The following is a 17,987-nucleotide window of genomic DNA, read 5'->3' on the forward strand; positions in this document are numbered from 1 at the left end:
ACAGAAACACAAAATAAAGTAAGAAAGATACAGAGATGTTCAGCGGCGATAGAAGCGGTAGAGGCAGCAAGAGCATACTTTCCATACTTTATATAACAATTCAGTTGATTTGTGAACGGTGGAGATCGTAAACGCTTTTTTTAACAGTTAACATCAAACGAAAAAATACAAAATAAAAAGATAAATCGTTGTTGAAAACTCCACTACCAAAATATTAAATAAAAATTATTGAATATTAGAAAAAAATATTTTTTTAATTAAAACATTTACTGCTAAAAAAATGGCGAGCCAGCAGCTAATCGACGAATTGTATGACTTCATGTACCCGCTTGCATTGCGCGTTGGCGAAATGCTGCTGGAGGGATACGAGGAAGTGGGCAAGCAGGTCAATATCAAGACAGCATTTTATGATGTAGTCACCGAGTATGATAACAAAATCGAGGAATTTTTGATCGAACAAGTATTGGCACGCTACCCTGAACATAAATTTATTGGCGAAGAGGATACAGCGAAAAATAATCATGTGACCAAAGAGTTAACCGATGCACCTACATGGATCATTGATCCCATCGATGGTACATCGAACTTCATCAAACAGATACCGCATGTTTGCATCTCAATTGGTTTGGCAGTGAAGAAGCAAATCGTTTTGGGTATTATTAACAATCCGGTTCAAAAAAAAATCTACACAACAAAATTGGGTGGTGGTGCATTTTGCAATGGCCAGCGCATACAAGCGAGCAGTGTGGATAACGTGAGTGTGTACATGTGTGTGCATATATGTGTGTGTACAAGTGGTAGTGTGTAATTAGAGCAAAACATTCAGACATATATAATAATAAATTTTAATAAAATTCACAGATGAACGAGGCAAATGTGGCTTACGAAGTATCGCTGTTGCATGCACATAAAATACGTAATAAACATATAAAACGGATCTATCACATAGGTGCACAGGCAAGAAGGTGAGCCCCCACAGACTACTATCCGTAGATATGTATGTAGCATACACCAGTATCTACTATGTAGATATGGAGATATTGTAAATTTGTGTCTAGTCAAATTTGTGCTTAATCACTTGAGACGCGACAATCAGGCGCATAAAATTTTTTTCCCCACAAGGTGTAATTAAATATGTTTATGTACATACAAATATACAATGTAGAATAATGATAAGCTTTCAGGTCAGCTGATGCTGATGCAATAGGGAAAGAGACAATTTATGTTTATTATTATTAACTCGGCTTAACTCTTTCAGAGAACTCAGTTTGTTTAATCAGTTTCAAAATTTACAACGTCTGCTATCTGCTCCTTTTATGGTGGCAAATAGTAATTAAATGCATTTAGCATAGGTGAGATAAGCGCAAAAGGAGTTATTTCTTAATTTGTTTGCGAATAAAAAATTTCTTATACATTATTTGCATTTAATTTAGATTAAGAAATTATTCATAAATTTAATCTAACTATCTTTAATTTTATTTTATTGGATTTTAAATTAGCTTAATTTATTTTCTAAAATTTTTGGTTTTTACTTATTTAATCTTAATTTTATTTTGGAGTAATTTATTATTTTTTCTTAATTTTTTTTACTTTTATTAATTTTTCTTTTCCTTTTTTTTATTTTTTTCTTTTACTTTTTTTCACTTTTATTTTTTCTTTTTTTTTACTTTTATTTATATTTTTTACTTTTGTATATTTTTTATTTTCTTTTTATTTTTGATTTATTTATTTGTTTTTGATTTATTTATTTATTTTATTTATGTTTAATTTTTTTTACTTTTATCAATTTTTTTTACATTTATTTTATTTTATTTTTTCTATGACTTTTGTTCATCTTTTTTACTTTTATTTTTTATTTTCTTACATTTATTTATCTTTTCCTTTTACTTTAATTGAATTTTTTTTTACTTTTATTTAATTTTTTTTACTTTTTTAATTTTTTTGTTTACTTTTGTTACACTTTGTTTATTTAATTTAATTTTATTTTATATTATTTAATTTGAAGTTAACTTCATTTATTTTTATTGTATTTTTTGATATTTTATTTAATCCTATTTAATTTTTTTATTTTTTTATATTTTTTTTATTTTTAAGCTTTTTATATTTTTTTTTATTTTTTAGCTTTTTATTTATTTTAATTTTTTTTTATACATACATATATTTTTTTGTATTATTATATTTTTATATTTCTTTAATTTTTATTTTACATTATCATTTTAATTTATTTTTTTTTTTACTTTGTTATATACTTTTTTACTTTTTAATTTTTTTTTTATATTTGTTTTTACTCTTTCCTCTTTTTTTACTTTGTTATACCTATATATATTTTTTCCTTTTTTATATATATTATATATTTTTTTTAAATTTATTTCATTTTGCTTTTTTTTATTTATTTATTATTTTGCTTTTCCCATATTTATTTTTTTACCTTTTTATATTTCTTTACTTTTTTAAATTTTTTCATTTATTATTACAATTTTTTCTTTCATTTATTACACTGCGTTACAAAAATGAACTTTTTTCTGTCCTATGAACCAAATATACTTTTTCGGAAAGGGGAGAAAAAATAAAAATACACGTGTATCGGCGATTTTCATGTACACGTCAGAATTTTTTTTTTTATGTACCTATAAAATATAGAGCTCGTAGTCCGCCTGTGTGAAAAACTTTGGATCAATTTTTAACCCTTTTTCCGTGAACCAATCGCGCTGAATTTCTGCAGGCAGACTCGTGGAAATGTTTTTATTATGTACAATTTTCTTGAATTTTTTTCTAAATTTTCGGCATAACTTGAAGGGACTCCAAATTTTTAAACAACTTATTAACCTTTAATTGATTGTTTCATACAACACACTCTGTGCCGTTTGTGTGTTTGTTACAGTTCCGAAAGTTCCGATCATCTGATAGTTGTGCTACTAGGAGACGTATACTTTGACAATTGTTTTAAGTTCTGTTGCGCGAAAACGTCTTTCTGTATATTTCATCTTATGAAAAATGCAGTGCCCGACTCGAAATAACTTTTGTTACGTTTGTGGCTTATTCGCACCAAGTAAAAATTTTAAAAATATTACGAAAACAGTGGTTAATTCGTTTCAGAAAATATTCAAGACTGCTTATGTTCCTTACTTGTGGTATACTCCGGAAGTCGTGTGCGACTATTGCTATAGAAATTTATGCAAGTTTACTGATGGAAGGTCGCATATGCTTGGCGAATACTGTTGGTCTATTTGTCGCGATACTGACACAAATGCTTACAAACGCAAAAATAAAAGGCCTAAGTTTCTCTAAAAGCATTAAAATTTTTAATGTAACAATTTTTAATTTTAATAAATATAATAAAATTAATAAAAAAAATTCGCGGTTTTATATCTCTATTGTAATGCGGAGTGAAATACCTTTCTTTTGATACCCACATCGGCATATCTCATGCAATTTTTTTTTTCGAACAGGTGGCAACCCTGTGAAATATTGTCAGTGGCAACACCTAGGTGAGAAGTCTAGAAATGTGATACACTCTCTGTGTACCCAATTTCATTCAAATCCGTTAAGCTAATCCTGAGATCGTGTGGCTATACAGATATGCATACAAGAATTGCTCGTAACGTGTACATAAAAATCGCCGATACAGTGTATTTTTATCTTTTATCCCCTTTCCGAAAAAGTATATTTGGTTCATAGGACAGAATGTGTGTAACGCGGTGTTATTGTTGGTATTATTTTCTTGCTTTTTTGTTTTATTCTATTTCATTTATTATTTAATTCAATTTAATTTTGTTTTTAGATTTTTAGGCTTTTTAGAGTTTTTATAATTTTCATATTCCTAAATTTTTTTATATATATTTTTTACTTTTTTTCATTTCTTATTGGTATTTTTTCTTTCATTCCTTCAAATAATATTTTTTTTTGTTTTTTTTTTTTATTTTATTTAAATTAATTTCGCTTCTTATGATTTTGTTTTATTCAATTTCATTGACTAATTTTTATTAATTTTTTTTATTTTTATAATTTTTTTATAATTATTTATTTATTATTTTTAATATTTTTGTTTTTTTTTATTATTTTTAATATTTTTGTTTTTTTTTTTATTACTTTTAATATTTTTGTTTTGTTTTTTAATTTTATTTTAATTAATTTTTATTCTATATGATTTTAATTATTTCATTTAATTTTGCATTATTTGTTTTAATTTATTTTTTTCTTTTGCACTTTTTCATATAATTTTATTTAATTGAACTTTCTTTTCTTTTGTTTTATCTAATTGAAATGCAATCAATTTAAATTGAACTCCCTCTATGTATTCCGTACAGATAAATAAATTCAAATAAGCAAATGAAAAGAAAAATCCAAACAAAACACAAATAATAAATAATGAAAAAATTCAAAACAAAGAGAAAAGGCAGTAACTCTCGCAAGAGTCTTTCAAATACACTTGCAAGCTTTTTCTCTTCACATTTGATTCGAAGCTCGTAACCGAGTATTTTTGGTTTTTACATTTACACTTTCAGATTACTCGCCTATGCATCTGTGGTTGATTCCTTGTGCATGGTGGCTGCCGGAAATTTGGATGCCTTTCACATTGAAGACATGTACCCATGGGATTGTGCTGCCGGCTATTTGCTTATACGCGAAGCCGGTGGCGTTGTAACACATCCCTATGGAAGGCCATTTGAAATTATGAAGCCAGATTTAATATGCGCTGGTACAGAACGATTGCGTAAGGAAATGGAGGAGCTAATAAAGAAAGCCGATCAAGAGAAGTCGGTTGGTGGTGAAGAGTAATAAGGAATATGTTGGGAAAAAATTAAGATAAAAACCGGAAAAAAGTGTAATTAAATTTGTAAAATTTTAACAGGAATAAATAAGTTTTGTAAATTCTTATAGTAATAAATAAAGTTTGTGAATATTCGTAAAAATCTGAGCCAGAGTTCCATCGTATAAATAAAGCGTAAGCCGCAGCACTTACTTGAGCTTCATTCCCCTCCTTATTGTTATTGGCATAGTTTGCCATTGACTTTAACGTCACAAGCAATACAAATGCTACACCCGGTGGGCTAAGCACCGAACCCTAGAGCTTAAAATGAATATACATACATATGTATGACCAAACAACAGGGCTTAATGCCCTTAAAATTCGAACTCACTCACAAACTTAAATTAATTAACGCCTCTGTATTTATTTACGCAAATATACTAAACATACATGTAATAGTCCCTAGAAACTCGTCGCTGCTGCAGTAATCAGCTGTTTGACCGTAAAATTATTATTAATATTCATAGTAAGCAAAGACGCGAGATATTTCGAGCGAAGAAAAACTCTGAGATGACTACGCATTTTCCTATTTGATGAAAGAGTTTAATTCGCTTACGCTCTCTTCAGAATAGATATTCATGCCTTTACTTTTTCACTCAAATACTCAGCAGCGGTACTATAAAAAAGTGCTCGTTTTGTAGTCGTCAGTAGTAGATGATACATTGGTGTAGGAAGTCGCAGTAATAATCGCAGAAAAAAAAACAATAATAAACAAGAGAAAGACACCGTTCTCTTAATTTTTTTTTGTTGTTACATTACAAATAAACCCACAACAAATTAAAATGACCGACATTAGTGAAAAACAAACAATACATAACTACTATAATGTCGCTTTGGAATTGGTAATGAAATGTGGTCCAATAGCCTTTGAAGGTTATGAAAAAGCCGAAGCTGACTTTCAAACAAAATCCGCTTTCTATGATCTTGTAACTATTTACGATAAGAAAGTAGAAGATCTACTCATTGAGGGGCTGCAAAAAGCCTTTCCCGAAACGAAATTCATTGGTGAGGAGAATACAGCGGAAGACAAGAGTGAACCGGTATTGACAGATGCGCCCACATGGATTATTGATCCAATAGATGGGACAACAAATTTTATACGCCGATTTCCCAATTGGTGTATATCCGTTGGTTTGGCTATACGAAAGGAATTAGTAGTGGGTATAGTTTATCTTCCAGTGGTAAATGAGATGTATTCGGCATGGAAGGGCCATGGCGCTTATCTGAATGGGCAGCCTATCGGTGTCAGCAAATGTACTAATGTAAGTACTTATATATGTATAAAGAGTAGAGAGCATTTTCATAGTGATTCGAGATTGGAAATAAAATATCGGGTCAGTCCATAAGCTCGTGCGTATTTTACCCATAATTTCACTTTTGTATGATTTGTGCATACAAAAAATTATTCGCGGAATATAACGGAACTATTTATATTTTCTTTGATATATTGTGCATTCAACAAGTGATTTTAAACGCAGATAGAAGCACGTGTTGTTAAAAATAAAATGGAATCTTCGAACGCGTATAAGAGGCATATTTTGTATTTTTTTTATAAAAGTGGTAAAAATGCAACAACTGCTGCTGCAGAAATAAACACTGTTCACGGAGAGGATACCGTGAGTGTAAGGACTGCACAAAAGTGGTTTTCAAAATTCCGACGTGGAGGATGCCCCACGCGCTGGTCGTCTTGAAGTCTTTAATTCCGACGCCTTGCTCGAACTCGTGGAAGCTGAGCCAAATTTCACAGTCGATATGATAGCTCAGAGGTTAAATTCATCGCATGGAACAGCTCACAGGCACCTGGTTCAGTTGGGAAAGGTTTCAAAGCTGGGAAAATGGGTTCCGCATAGACTTTCCGTCGACAACCTTCAGCAGAGAGTGAATTTGTGTTCTCAGCTGCTGCAACGGCTTGAAAATGAAAGTTTTTTGAACTGTATCGTTACTGGTGATGAAAAATGGATCTTTACAATAATCCTGTTCGCAAACGCCAATGGTTAGATAAAGATGAAACACCAGAACCGACCCCTAGAGATGACCTTCACCCCAAGGAGATTCTCCTGTCTATTTGGTGGGATATGGTGGGTATTGTTTCTTATGAACTTCTGGATCCAAACCAAGCAAAATATATTAAACATCTTTTTTATTAATTTTAAAGCCACCTTTAAAAAACGCACGAACTTATGGACTGGCCTGATAGTTTTATTCTTGAAAATACATTAGATGAGTCCGAAATGAAAAAAAAGAAGCAAAAAAAACTGCTGAAAAAAAGAAGCAAAATAACTACTGATTTTTTTTGTATATCAAATAAATAAAAAATTATGTTAAAGAGGTAAATTAATAACGACTAGCAGTTGAATTAAACAAAAATGTATCCAAATCAAAAGAAAAAAATTACTTTATTTCTTTACCTTATAAAAGTATAAATATTTAATTTTTTTCTTTATTTTTGATTTTATTTAATTTGGCGTTTGTTTTATTTTATTCATTTTTTTTGGTTATTTTATTTTTTTGTTTTTTATTATGTTTTTTCTTCAGCTAATTTTTTTATGTTTTTTTACTTAATTTTCTTATCTTTATTCTACTTTTGTCTTGTAAGATTATTTAATTTTTATTTTCTTTTATTTTATGTTTTTAATTCATTTTTTTATATCTTTTCTATTTTTTTTTTTTGTTTTTCTTTTTTATTTATTTATTTATTTATTTATTTATTTATTTATTTATTTATTTATTTATATTACATATTTATTTATTTACTTTTTTTTTTTTATTTATTTTGTTTAACTTTTTTTGTTAATTTTAAATGAGTTTTATATATAAATTGTATCCTTTTGATCTATTTTTTTATTTTTTTAATTGTTTTTTTTTTTGTAATTTTTTTTTTGGTAATTTTTTATTTTGTTTTGTTTAAATAATATATTTCTAATTTATGAATTCGTTCTCCTCTGCAGATCAACAGCGCTGTTGTTGGCACAGAAATGTCACTCATTCAACGACCAGCCATACGAGACAAACATGTTAAGCGTCTGTGTAAGCTGGCATCAAATTCCAGTGGGTAATGGGTAATGAGCATCAATTATTGAGCATCAATTTCATATTTCCCCTCATAATTTCAGTTGCCGCAGCATTGGCAGTGCAGCTGTAACGCTGTGCTATGTGGCACGTGGCAGCCTTGATTGCTTTGCCGTAGAAGATCTGCAACCGTGGGATATTGCAGGAGGTGCTTTGATAATACGCGAAGCTGGTGGCTTGGTATGCCACTCGAAAGGTGGTGAATTTTCCATATTGAAACCGGACTGTGTAGCTGCAGCTACGCCTGAACTGGCTAAGGATATGATAGAATTGATCAATGAGGCCGATCAGTTAACAGAATTTACTTTTTGAATTAATGGTGGATTGATAATCAGTGATGCGAAATAGCAACAGCAACTTAAATATTCTTCGCCATTAGGTGATACGATATGTTAACAGAAATGTAAAGCTTTTCCAACTTTCATAGTATTAAGAAATGACAAGTAATAAAAATAATTATTAATCAATATTGGAAATGCATTTTCAAGACCTGATTTAGAAAAAAATACGCATACAAATACACATACATAAATACAAAAACTAGCCACCACCAACAGGTTAAAGCGAAATCATCTCTTTCGAATGTGCGAGAGGTACGCTTCTGAAAACAAATCTTCATAGACATAGACTTCGTTCGCATTTGAGTTGTTTTTTGGCTTGACCCAAGGCACATTCATTAAAGATGGTGGCACTAGACCAACAACAATATTTTGTACGTTTGATTGTCAAGGGCAAAGTAGAAAAAAAATTAATTCGCTTTGTTTCACTCTGGGGTGGCAGCCACATGAACACCGCGAAAGAAAAATAAATAAATCAGCTGATATACCGATACCACCTTTAATAGATTCGCCTTGGTTTGACCAGAAACAAATTATCTTGAAATTGGAAAAACTAATAGAGTATTGCACTTTCGTTTTTTTATTTTCATTAATATTTTTAGTGAACTCTTTGAAGAAATAAGGAAAAAACGACCCGAATAGCGGAACGAGTTCCTCTTCAAAGCAATACACTGACACATTCTGCATTGTTGATAGAAATTGCTAGCCAAGTATAGCATTCCAGTCCTTAGTCCTAAAAGAGCTGACAGAAGACTTCTAGCACTTTTTCGAAGAATAACATGGGCGTTTTAGGCATAGAATAGTTAAATAGATTGAATATTTCACAGAAAACTAGACCAAAATATCAGACCAATGCCAGCCAAAAAATTGTTTCGAGAGTTAGACTAGAAAATCAGAACAGCTTAAGAATGCTGACAGGAACTTCAGACAGGGAAGTTAACAGCAAAAATTTAGCATATAGCTAAGGGTCTGATCGCCTCTGTGATATGATCCGACCTGTTGTTGTTGTTGTAGCAGTATCTTCGCCCTGTCAGTGTAGTGTAATTACCGGTCGTCTTCGTCTAGCTCATCTAACGGTAGGCCCAGGAAACTAGCTGTTTCGACGGGTTGGGTCTAGAGGGAGAGAGGTGTTTGATGAGTGGGTTTGATGGGACATGTGAAAAGGTGGTTAGTGTAGTGCGGGATGCCTTCACATGCTGGACATATGTTTAGTATGTCGGGGTCGATTCTGGATAGGTAGAAGTTTAACCTGCTACAGTATCCAGAACGCAATTGTGCCAATAGGTGGTGGTTGGAGTCCGATAACGGCATTCGGAGGTCGGGAGCTTAAGAAGGTGGTAAGGGTCTCCCGATGAATGTCGTTAATGGCCTGTCTGTACACTGTCTGATCCTGGAGTGGTCTGCCTGTTTTGTCCTGGATCTCGTCCACGTAGTTGAGGAAGTGTCTCCTGATGAGCCTGGGAGGTGGTTCAGGCTTGAGCAGGTGTCTGCATGGATGAGGCCTACGGTGACACCCTAGCAGAAACTGCTTGCCGAGCATATTGTTGTGCTCCATAACAAGCAGCATGTGAGCCTCGTCATGCAGGTGTTGAATTGGGGACATCAGGAGACATCCTGTCGCGGTTCTAATGGCAGTATTTTGGCAGGTCTGGAGCTTCGTCCACTGCGTATCACTGGTTCCAGGCGACTAGACAGGCGCGGCATAGTTGAGAACCGGTCGGCCTATTGCTTTGAAAGTCGACAGCAACATTTCTTTCTCTTTGCCCCAAGTGCTGCCGGCGAGCGACTTGAGGACCTTGTTGCGATTCTGTACTCTCGTTGCAATAGCGGTTGTGTGCGCTGAGAAGGAGAGCAAGCTGTCAAAGATGACTGGGGTTATTTACCGTCGGTATTGGGGTATCATCGACGTGCACCTGAAGTTGCAGCTTGACCTCCTTTGTCCAGGTGGTAAAAAGGGTCGCCGTGGATTTAGTGGGAGAAAGTTTTAAGTTTCTCGCAGTAAAGAAGCGAGAAAGGCGGGCGAGGTAGTCGTTTACTTTGGAGCATAGGCCATCAATGTCATTGCCCGACGCCATTATCGTGCAACCGTCGGCGTATGAGACCAGTGAGACTCCCTCTGGTGGCTGGGGGAGTTTCGAAATATAGAAATTAAAAAGCAAGGGTGAAAGGACACAACCCTGCGGTACTCCTTGCTTTATTTTTCTGTTTTGAAATTTGGTCTCGAAGTTCGCGGTCCACCTGTTCAGCCCTGGCGGGAGTGTCGACTGTCGAATGTCATCTAGTAGCGTGGCGTGGCTGACTGTATCGAAAGCCTCTTGTAGGTCCAACGCTACTAGGACAGTCCTCTCGCAGGGGCGGTTTTGGTTTAGTCCACGGTTTACCTGGGTGTTTATGACGGTGAGTGCCGTGCTGGTGCTGTGCACTCTACGGAAACCATGCTGGTGAGGGGCTGGAGTCAGGTGTTCTGTGAGGAGTGGGAGTAGAAGGGCTTCAAGCGTCTTCACTACTGGGGAAAGGAAAGTTATCGGACGATAAGACTCCCCTTGGTTGGCGAGTTTCCCAGGCTTCAGTAGTGGGATCACTCTCCCTAATTTCCAGTTATCAGGAATGATGAGAATGGCCATAGACAGGTTGAAGACCTTAGTGAGCAGAGCTCTGCAGCAGGGGCCAACGTAGTCGCGTGTCCACTCACGGGTGGTGTGCAGGCCGGAGCACCTCCGAAAATAGCACCAGCCACTGCAGGAATTGCATTGGACAGTTGTCAAGTTCCGAAGAACTACGGTCTGACACACGGAGCAGACTGTGCGGGGGACCAAGAGCTGCTGATTTGTCCCCGCACTGTGGTCGGAGCAGGAGGGTTGTTGGTTAGAGAGGGAGTTGTGTTGCTCGTGGGGGCTCCTTACCGTTGAGGTGTTGTTGGTGGCGGCAGCGTGATGTGCCGGCACTGAGGGCAGTGTAGCCGTAGAAGCGGGGGCCGCCTGTGAGCGGGAGCAACACGTGGCCACATACCATGTGGACCACTCCCTGTGTGTCTTAAGGCCTGAGCAGGTCTTAAGATGGCACCACCCGTTGCACTGATTACACCTAACCGAGGTGGAGTTCGGGTGGAGCCGTTTGTGGCAAATGCAGCAGTACAATACCTCTGGTCCGGGGTTGGGTTCGACGCCAGCCCGGAAGAAAAGTATTTGGAGCAAACTAGCTGCAATGAGTTGCTCCTGTGACGAAAGATTGGGGGTAGGATACGGTACACTAGACAGGGCTAGTATACAGGGCGGCAACCCTTGGTCAGGAAAAACTCGAGTCATTCCGGTAACGTAGAACCGGCTGCCATGGGAATGTAGAATGTATTCCGACCTCGAATCACCTGCTTAAAACGGATTAACCATTTTAGCTTGGTAAGTCCTATGCAATCCCTAATCATTCATTTTTTTTTGCTACAGAACTTCTAGTAAACAAGGGCACTACGTGCCGCACAGCACATGCAGCGGTGAGTCTTTAAAAGGTGCTTTCGTTACAGCAGCTGATTGGCACCTGAATGTCATAGAGCAGTATTTGTATTTTCTCTCCCTTGTATAGATGCGCTTTGACCTGTATAAGAATTTGAAAAGTCCAAAGGTGAGTCACCTATGTATGTATGCATGTATTTAGTTTTAATTCTTAAAGAATTTTTTGTTCTTATCTTAGATAATTATCAGTATGCAAATTTCTTCACAAAAACAAAAAACAACACGTCTGCACTTCTTACGCTTAGTAGGCAAATGAGATAAGATAAAAATGCCAAGAGAGCAGCTTAACTTTGAAGAGTATGCGCCAAATATAAAAATCTGCATTTGCATTTTACTCTTTCGGTATCATTTCATAAAAAAAAAAACAAAAACACGCCGGTGACTATAAAAAAAAACATTTCACATATCAGTGTATTTGGCTTGCCTAACAGCGAGTGTACTACAAGTATATACGTACATACTTCTAAACAAAAACAAAAAGAAACGAACAGCATATAGTATATACGATAAACATACACATACATGCACACATGAGAGCATACATCTGTAAGTAAGACACAAGTTAAGTGCAAAAAAGTTCTCAATAAAACAAACTTGTTTAGAAAAAGTGCGGTAAGTATTTAAAAATCTGGAAATAAAAAATACATCAATATTCCAAGCACAATTAACTACCTATCGTATGTGTATATGCAACACATACATACATAAATAGTTTAGTTTGACTTTGTTATCTTCTTTTTTGCCCGCAACGTGATAAAAAAAAATTCGCGTATAATAAAAACAGAATAATAAAGATTTCAACGTCATTCCGTCACAAATTTTTGCCAAACGAAAGAGTTACTTTTTGACATCATTCTATGTGCTACCGGTTCTTCTTCTTATTATTATTTATTATATTTTTCTTCTTATACTCTCGCGCTCTGTAGCACTCTCATCTTAAATATTACACTGACCAAACGACCAAATCTATATGAAAATGTTTCCGCTGCGAAGTCAGTCGTTGTCGATTCATCAGTATAATAAGTGCTTGCTCAGGAAAGATACAGCCACAGCAACAGCAGCAGCGGTTGTAGCAACAATAATAAGGCGCGTAACTAAATTTACGAAATACGAGAATTGTAGTGTAATAACAAAAAACACCGACACCAACAACGGAGTGTCGTCAGTGTCCCTGAATCGTTACTTCCCTCAACGTAAACAACAAACACCGTTTGCCTACCCACTGACCACATTTGTTTCGAGTAATCGTGCAATTACAACAACAATGTCAAATAAAAGTGATGATATAAATGTACGTAACTACTATAATGTGGCTTTAGAATTGGTAATGAAATGTGGTCCACTGGTGCGAGAGGGTTACAACACAACTAATGCGGATTACAAACAGAAATCGGAATTTTTCGATTTAGTCACTAAATATGATAAACAAATCGAAGATATACTCATTGAGGGTTTGCAAAAAGCTTTTCCCGAATCGAAATTCATTGGTGAGGAGGCTGCAGCGGAAAGCGGTAAAGTGCCAGAACTAACTGATGCACCCACATGGATTATTGATCCCATTGATGGTACAACAAATTTCATACATCGCATACCACATTGGTGTATATCGGTTGGGTTGGCCATTAATAAGGAATTGGTGGTGGGTATTGTGTATAATCCCATAGCAAATGAAATGTACTCAGCATCGAAGGGAAATGGCGCTTATTTAAATGGGCAGCCTATACATGTCAAAAAATGTAATAAAGTGAGTACATAGTTCAATTTTGTAATTTATTTGTACATATCTATGCGTATGTTATGTAAAAATATGCATGCGCTTAATTAGTTTCACGCAGAAAAAATTGAATAGAAATAAACAAAGTTTTATCTTTTAGAGTATATTGATAAGGCAATTGAAAATAAAAGAAAGCGATTAGCTAATATCGATAAGCGTACAAACAATGAACTTGTGCCCGAGCGCCACTCGTCAATAACATTTCCAAATTAGATTTCCAAATAGAAGGAGATAAAGTAAGGGTGGTGTTTTTTACCGTACCCCGTACCAAAAACAATTTCTTTAATCTCATAAATTGATCATTGCTCAATATTAGCGTCAGGCAATGACATTGAGGTAAAGTGGTCAAACCTAAACGGTTATCTCTCCAAACTTTTTCCCGCTTCTTCACTGGGAGAAATCTAACACTTCCATCCTCTAAATCCACGCTGGCCATTGTCATCATATGGACTGTCAGTTCCTACGACAATCGCTTCTACGTTAAGGGACCGACCCAGATTTATATCCGGTCAAGGACTGTCACTTTATTTATGCTGCTACAAAAAGAACAACAACCCCATGGGCGAAGGTGGTCAAACTCTAACTGAAAGCAAAAGTCAATGACACACCAATTCCGGCTGTAAACAACCTTAAGTTAATCGGGCGGCTAGGAATAACGAAGGTTCAAGCTAGCCAAACCGGAGCAATCAGGACAAGAAAAGATATCTTCTGATGTGGCCCACACATCATCTTACTAAGAAATTAAGCAGCATAATGCCACTTCAGCGAGCAGTTTCTGCGAAATTCGTAGGATTCATTCCAACAATAATCTGCTGCAAGACTGACAACTACTACTGGACCTGACAGAATACAGACAGTCTTTAAAGACACTCGCAGAGAGTGAACTCTGTCCTATCCAAAATTAAGGTAGATATATTTAACGTATATCCGTCAGTTGAAAGTAGATCGATTGACACTAACCCACTCAACCTAACACATCTCTCTCTTCGACTCCAAACTATCGGAACAGCCTGTTTCCTTAGCATACAGTTGGATGAGATTAAAGGCAATGACTTGTGGTTTCAGCTTCACCGTACTTAGCAGAGATTTGTAGGTTTTGTAGCAGAACAACTCTTAACTCAGGCGCTAAGTCTGAGATCTGCAAGTTTGTGACATGACATCGGGCATGGTTACATCAAAGTTACTAGCTATTGTAGTACCTGCTTTTGCAACAGCCAACTGCTTTGCAATAATGGAATAAGTCGTTTAGCATACCAAATAGTTATTTTTTTCGTTGTCACATCATAAAAAATTCTCCATAAGTTTTTGAGTAATGCTGGTGAAGTAACAGTTCTCGACGTAGCGAAAACCAACATGTATTGGGAAAACCACACTAGTGGTGAAGTGATATGGTTTCCACGATTAAAATGACTTTGAGAGTCGACTTTGTATGTGAATTATTTTTATTGAAATATCACAGCTCATTATCAAGAGGTTAAGTGTGTAAAAGTAGTCAGTTTACGATGCATAGATGTATGGTAGATATACTAAGTAAATTTACCTTAAGAGATTACAGGACGACCGTGATTATATTATATTTCCCAAAAAACAAGGTGTTGCAATTACAAATATTTGCATTTTAATCGGTTTAATAATCTGTATGTAATTACTGAATTTACATACTAAACAAATGTGGCAATCTGTATTTACATAAGGTGATTGTGAAACAAAGAAGATATTTGACGATCTCAACAAAAAGTTAGAGTTGTAGTTAACAGATGAACTATTTAACCCGACTTGGAGAAGGGAATCTACTTTTTCTATTGCATTACCGATACCTCAGAGTTGTATCTGAAAGTGCGATTTTCAAGTTTATCAATTCCAGAAGTATGTGCTTACACCTTATTTTTACATGTAATTTGAGGTACCTGTCAATCTGTACCTGTATAATTGTAAATAGAGGCAGGGCAGACCAAAAATGTATTTATATACAGAAACACTAACTAAAATAATTAGCAACATGTCGTTAACGCCATGCAAATTGTAATATTACCTTGGCCCTAGGATGTTACCAATACCAACAAGTAGGTGTACACAACAGCATGCCTAAATACCTATTGGAAAACCTAAAAAATTGCAAAACGTTTACACCTTTTCTACCATTTCAGATGAACGATGCCGTGTTAGCTTACGAAATCTCGCTCATCCATGCACCCGCAGTACGTGACAAGAATGTGAAACGCCTTTCGAAACTTGCCGCTAATAGTACAGGGTATAGGCATATTTTGCATTAATATTTTATACGAAATTATAATTTAATTTTTTTTTTTTTTTCAGCACCCGTTGCATCGGCAGCGGCGCACTGACCCTGTGCTATGTTGCACGCGGTAGCTTCGATTGCTATCATGTGGAAGATCTACAAGCATGGGACATTGCAGGTGGTGCAGTTATATTACGTGAAGCCGGTGGTGTTCTCTATCATACCAAAGGTGGAGAATTCGAAATAATGAAACCAAATTTGATAGCGGCTGCAACACCAGAATTAGCAAAGATCATGGTGGGTTTGATTGAGGAAGCCGATGCTTTGACTGATTTCACATTTAAATAATGTATGCTGCGCTGATTTTAACGAACTCAGTTGGGTTACTCTTCTATAACTTTTTAAATTTAATCTCAAAGCATAAGAACGAGAAATTATTGCAATAATAGTGAAATAAAATATTGAAAAACTTACGTTTGGCGGCATTCCATGCGTTTGATAGCCCATTGGTGGCATATTTGGCCCTTGTGGTGGCATTTGCATCCCCATATGTGGACCTGTACAAATGTGTTTGGCTAATTATTATTAATACTCGTATACTTCTGTTAACTTTCTGCTGCTCACCCATGGCTTGATGATGTGGCGGCATGTGATGTCCCTGTGGTGGAGGTCCAGGTGGACCGGGTGGCCCTTGCCCCGGTGGTCCATTCATATGCGGCGGTGGCGCTCCTTGCACTCCCGGTTGCTGTTGTGGACCTGGCGGTCCATGCGGTGGTGGTACACCATGAGGTGGGGGTGCATGTGACATTGGTGGCCCACTTCCAGGGGCACCACCACTACCAGGCGGCGGTGGTCCATGCTGACCAGGTGGTACTTGTCCATGAGGGGGTGGTGGGCCGTGTTGCCCCACTCCATGTTGTCCCGGTGGCATTGCACCGTGTTGTTGGTGTTGTGGTGGTCCATGTGGAGAACCATGAGGCGGTGCGTGTTGCATAGGATGCGTATACGGTCCGCCGGGATGACCCGGTGGTGGTGGTGGACCATGATGACCACCCGTCGGTATGGGGCCGTGTTGGCTATGTGGTGGTGGGGCTTGCATATGGGATTGTTGAGGCGGGCCATGCGGTGGTCCAGATGGTCCCGCGCCAGACGGACCTTGTTGTCCCGGTGGACCTTGCGGCATTTGTTGATGTTGATAGGGACTGTGCGGTGATGGTGAAGGACTTTGCGCAGGCGGTGCCTGGGGTGGCGGCATAGGACTATTCGCCGGTGAGGGCGAGGTCATATTCAGCCTAACACGTTAGCTGGTTAATGAATAGACACTGAAAACTATGACTTCTTCACTTTCGTGGAAGTATACCAATACAAAAGCAAATATGCGAATGCCAACAAATTTTTCTCTGGCCTAATTTGCTGCAAAGAACACAAATTTTCACAGTTCTATACACAAATTAGCAAAGCAGCACTTATAGTGCGCATACGTTTATATTTTTGGAGACTTTTTGAATGATAAATTAGATAATTTCGCACTTTTTCGAGTACACACAAAGGTATTTTTTTAAGACGACGCGAAGAGAAAATTCAATGGCTGCCATCGAGGTGTTGGTAAACGTCAACGTGAATTTAATGTTGGTAGCACTGTGAGCCGGCTGTCAAACCTGGAATGATAGATTTGTTTCTTTACATTTAACGATATGTAAGATACGCAGAAAAAGAGCAGTGTAGGATATTAGGCCTATTACAAAGTCTCTACCGTTCTTGGTTTCCACATATCCGAATTTTATGACGTGAAAATCTAATGTCATCCCGTATTCGTATGAAAATATTATCGCTTATAAATATCGCATATTCTTTTCGTGAAAGCAAATATTATATTTCGTTGTGTAAAGTATTTTATTTAAATATAATTTTTATTTTTGATTTTGTATTTAAATCAATATAATGAAAACAACAACGATAAAAAAGAAGTTGTCAAATTGCGCCCTGTAGGCTCGTCACAATGGCCCATTGGCTGTCAGCGAATTTGGCAGAATCAGCGGTTGCGCTGACGCAGCCGGGGTTTTGAATCGGTTTGTTTACGAAAAACCTAAGAATGTATTAGTGATATTCGAAAAAAATAAGCACAATGTCACTTCGCTGCCATCTAAACAAAGACTGATTGGACAAATGTGTGGAATATGTGTGAAATGAACGTGCACATTTCGGCTGACGATAAGATTGTGTTAGTGATATACGAAATAATCTGCACAGT

At 36.3% G+C, this 17,987-nt stretch overlaps 4 protein-coding genes across 4 annotated transcripts in view; 3 read left to right on the forward strand and 1 right to left on the reverse strand.

The window, feature by feature from the left end:
- Positions 1-17,382, reverse strand: part of LOC129242609 (ATP-dependent helicase brm) — a 32,853-nt gene extending 15,471 nt beyond the window's left edge. Inside the window, exons 1-2 of the mRNA XM_054879363.1 lie at positions 16,361-17,382; positions 16,211-16,293 (exon numbers count right to left, since the gene is read on the reverse strand). Of these exons, the coding sequence (XP_054735338.1) occupies positions 16,211-16,293; positions 16,361-17,021 (744 nt within the window). The 5' untranslated portion in view covers positions 17,022-17,382. The remainder of the gene's footprint in view (positions 1-16,210; positions 16,294-16,360) is intronic.
- Positions 103-4,915, forward strand: LOC129242611 (inositol monophosphatase 2). Its single transcript, XM_054879366.1, has 3 exons — positions 103-754; positions 862-965; positions 4,506-4,915. Exons 1-3 carry the CDS (start codon positions 281-283, stop codon positions 4,777-4,779), a joined length of 852 nt encoding a protein of 283 aa, XP_054735341.1. The 5' UTR covers positions 103-280; the 3' UTR covers positions 4,780-4,915.
- Positions 5,449-8,348, forward strand: LOC129242612 (uncharacterized). Its single transcript, XM_054879367.1, has 3 exons — positions 5,449-6,072; positions 7,759-7,862; positions 7,924-8,348. The coding sequence occupies exons 1-3, from the start codon at positions 5,593-5,595 to the stop codon at positions 8,189-8,191; spliced, it is 852 nt and encodes a 283-aa protein (XP_054735342.1). The 5' UTR covers positions 5,449-5,592; the 3' UTR covers positions 8,192-8,348.
- LOC129242610 (uncharacterized) lies at positions 12,670-16,209 on the forward strand. The gene is made up of 3 exons (XM_054879364.1): positions 12,670-13,467; positions 15,645-15,748; positions 15,814-16,209. Exons 1-3 carry the CDS (start codon positions 12,694-12,696, stop codon positions 16,082-16,084), a joined length of 1,149 nt encoding a protein of 382 aa, XP_054735339.1. The 5' UTR covers positions 12,670-12,693; the 3' UTR covers positions 16,085-16,209.
- Positions 17,383-17,987: the final 605 nt, after the last annotated feature.

Source organism: Anastrepha obliqua, chromosome 3 (assembly GCF_027943255.1).
Source record: "Anastrepha obliqua isolate idAnaObli1 chromosome 3, idAnaObli1_1.0, whole genome shotgun sequence".
NCBI lineage: Eukaryota > Metazoa > Arthropoda > Insecta > Diptera > Tephritidae > Anastrepha > Anastrepha obliqua.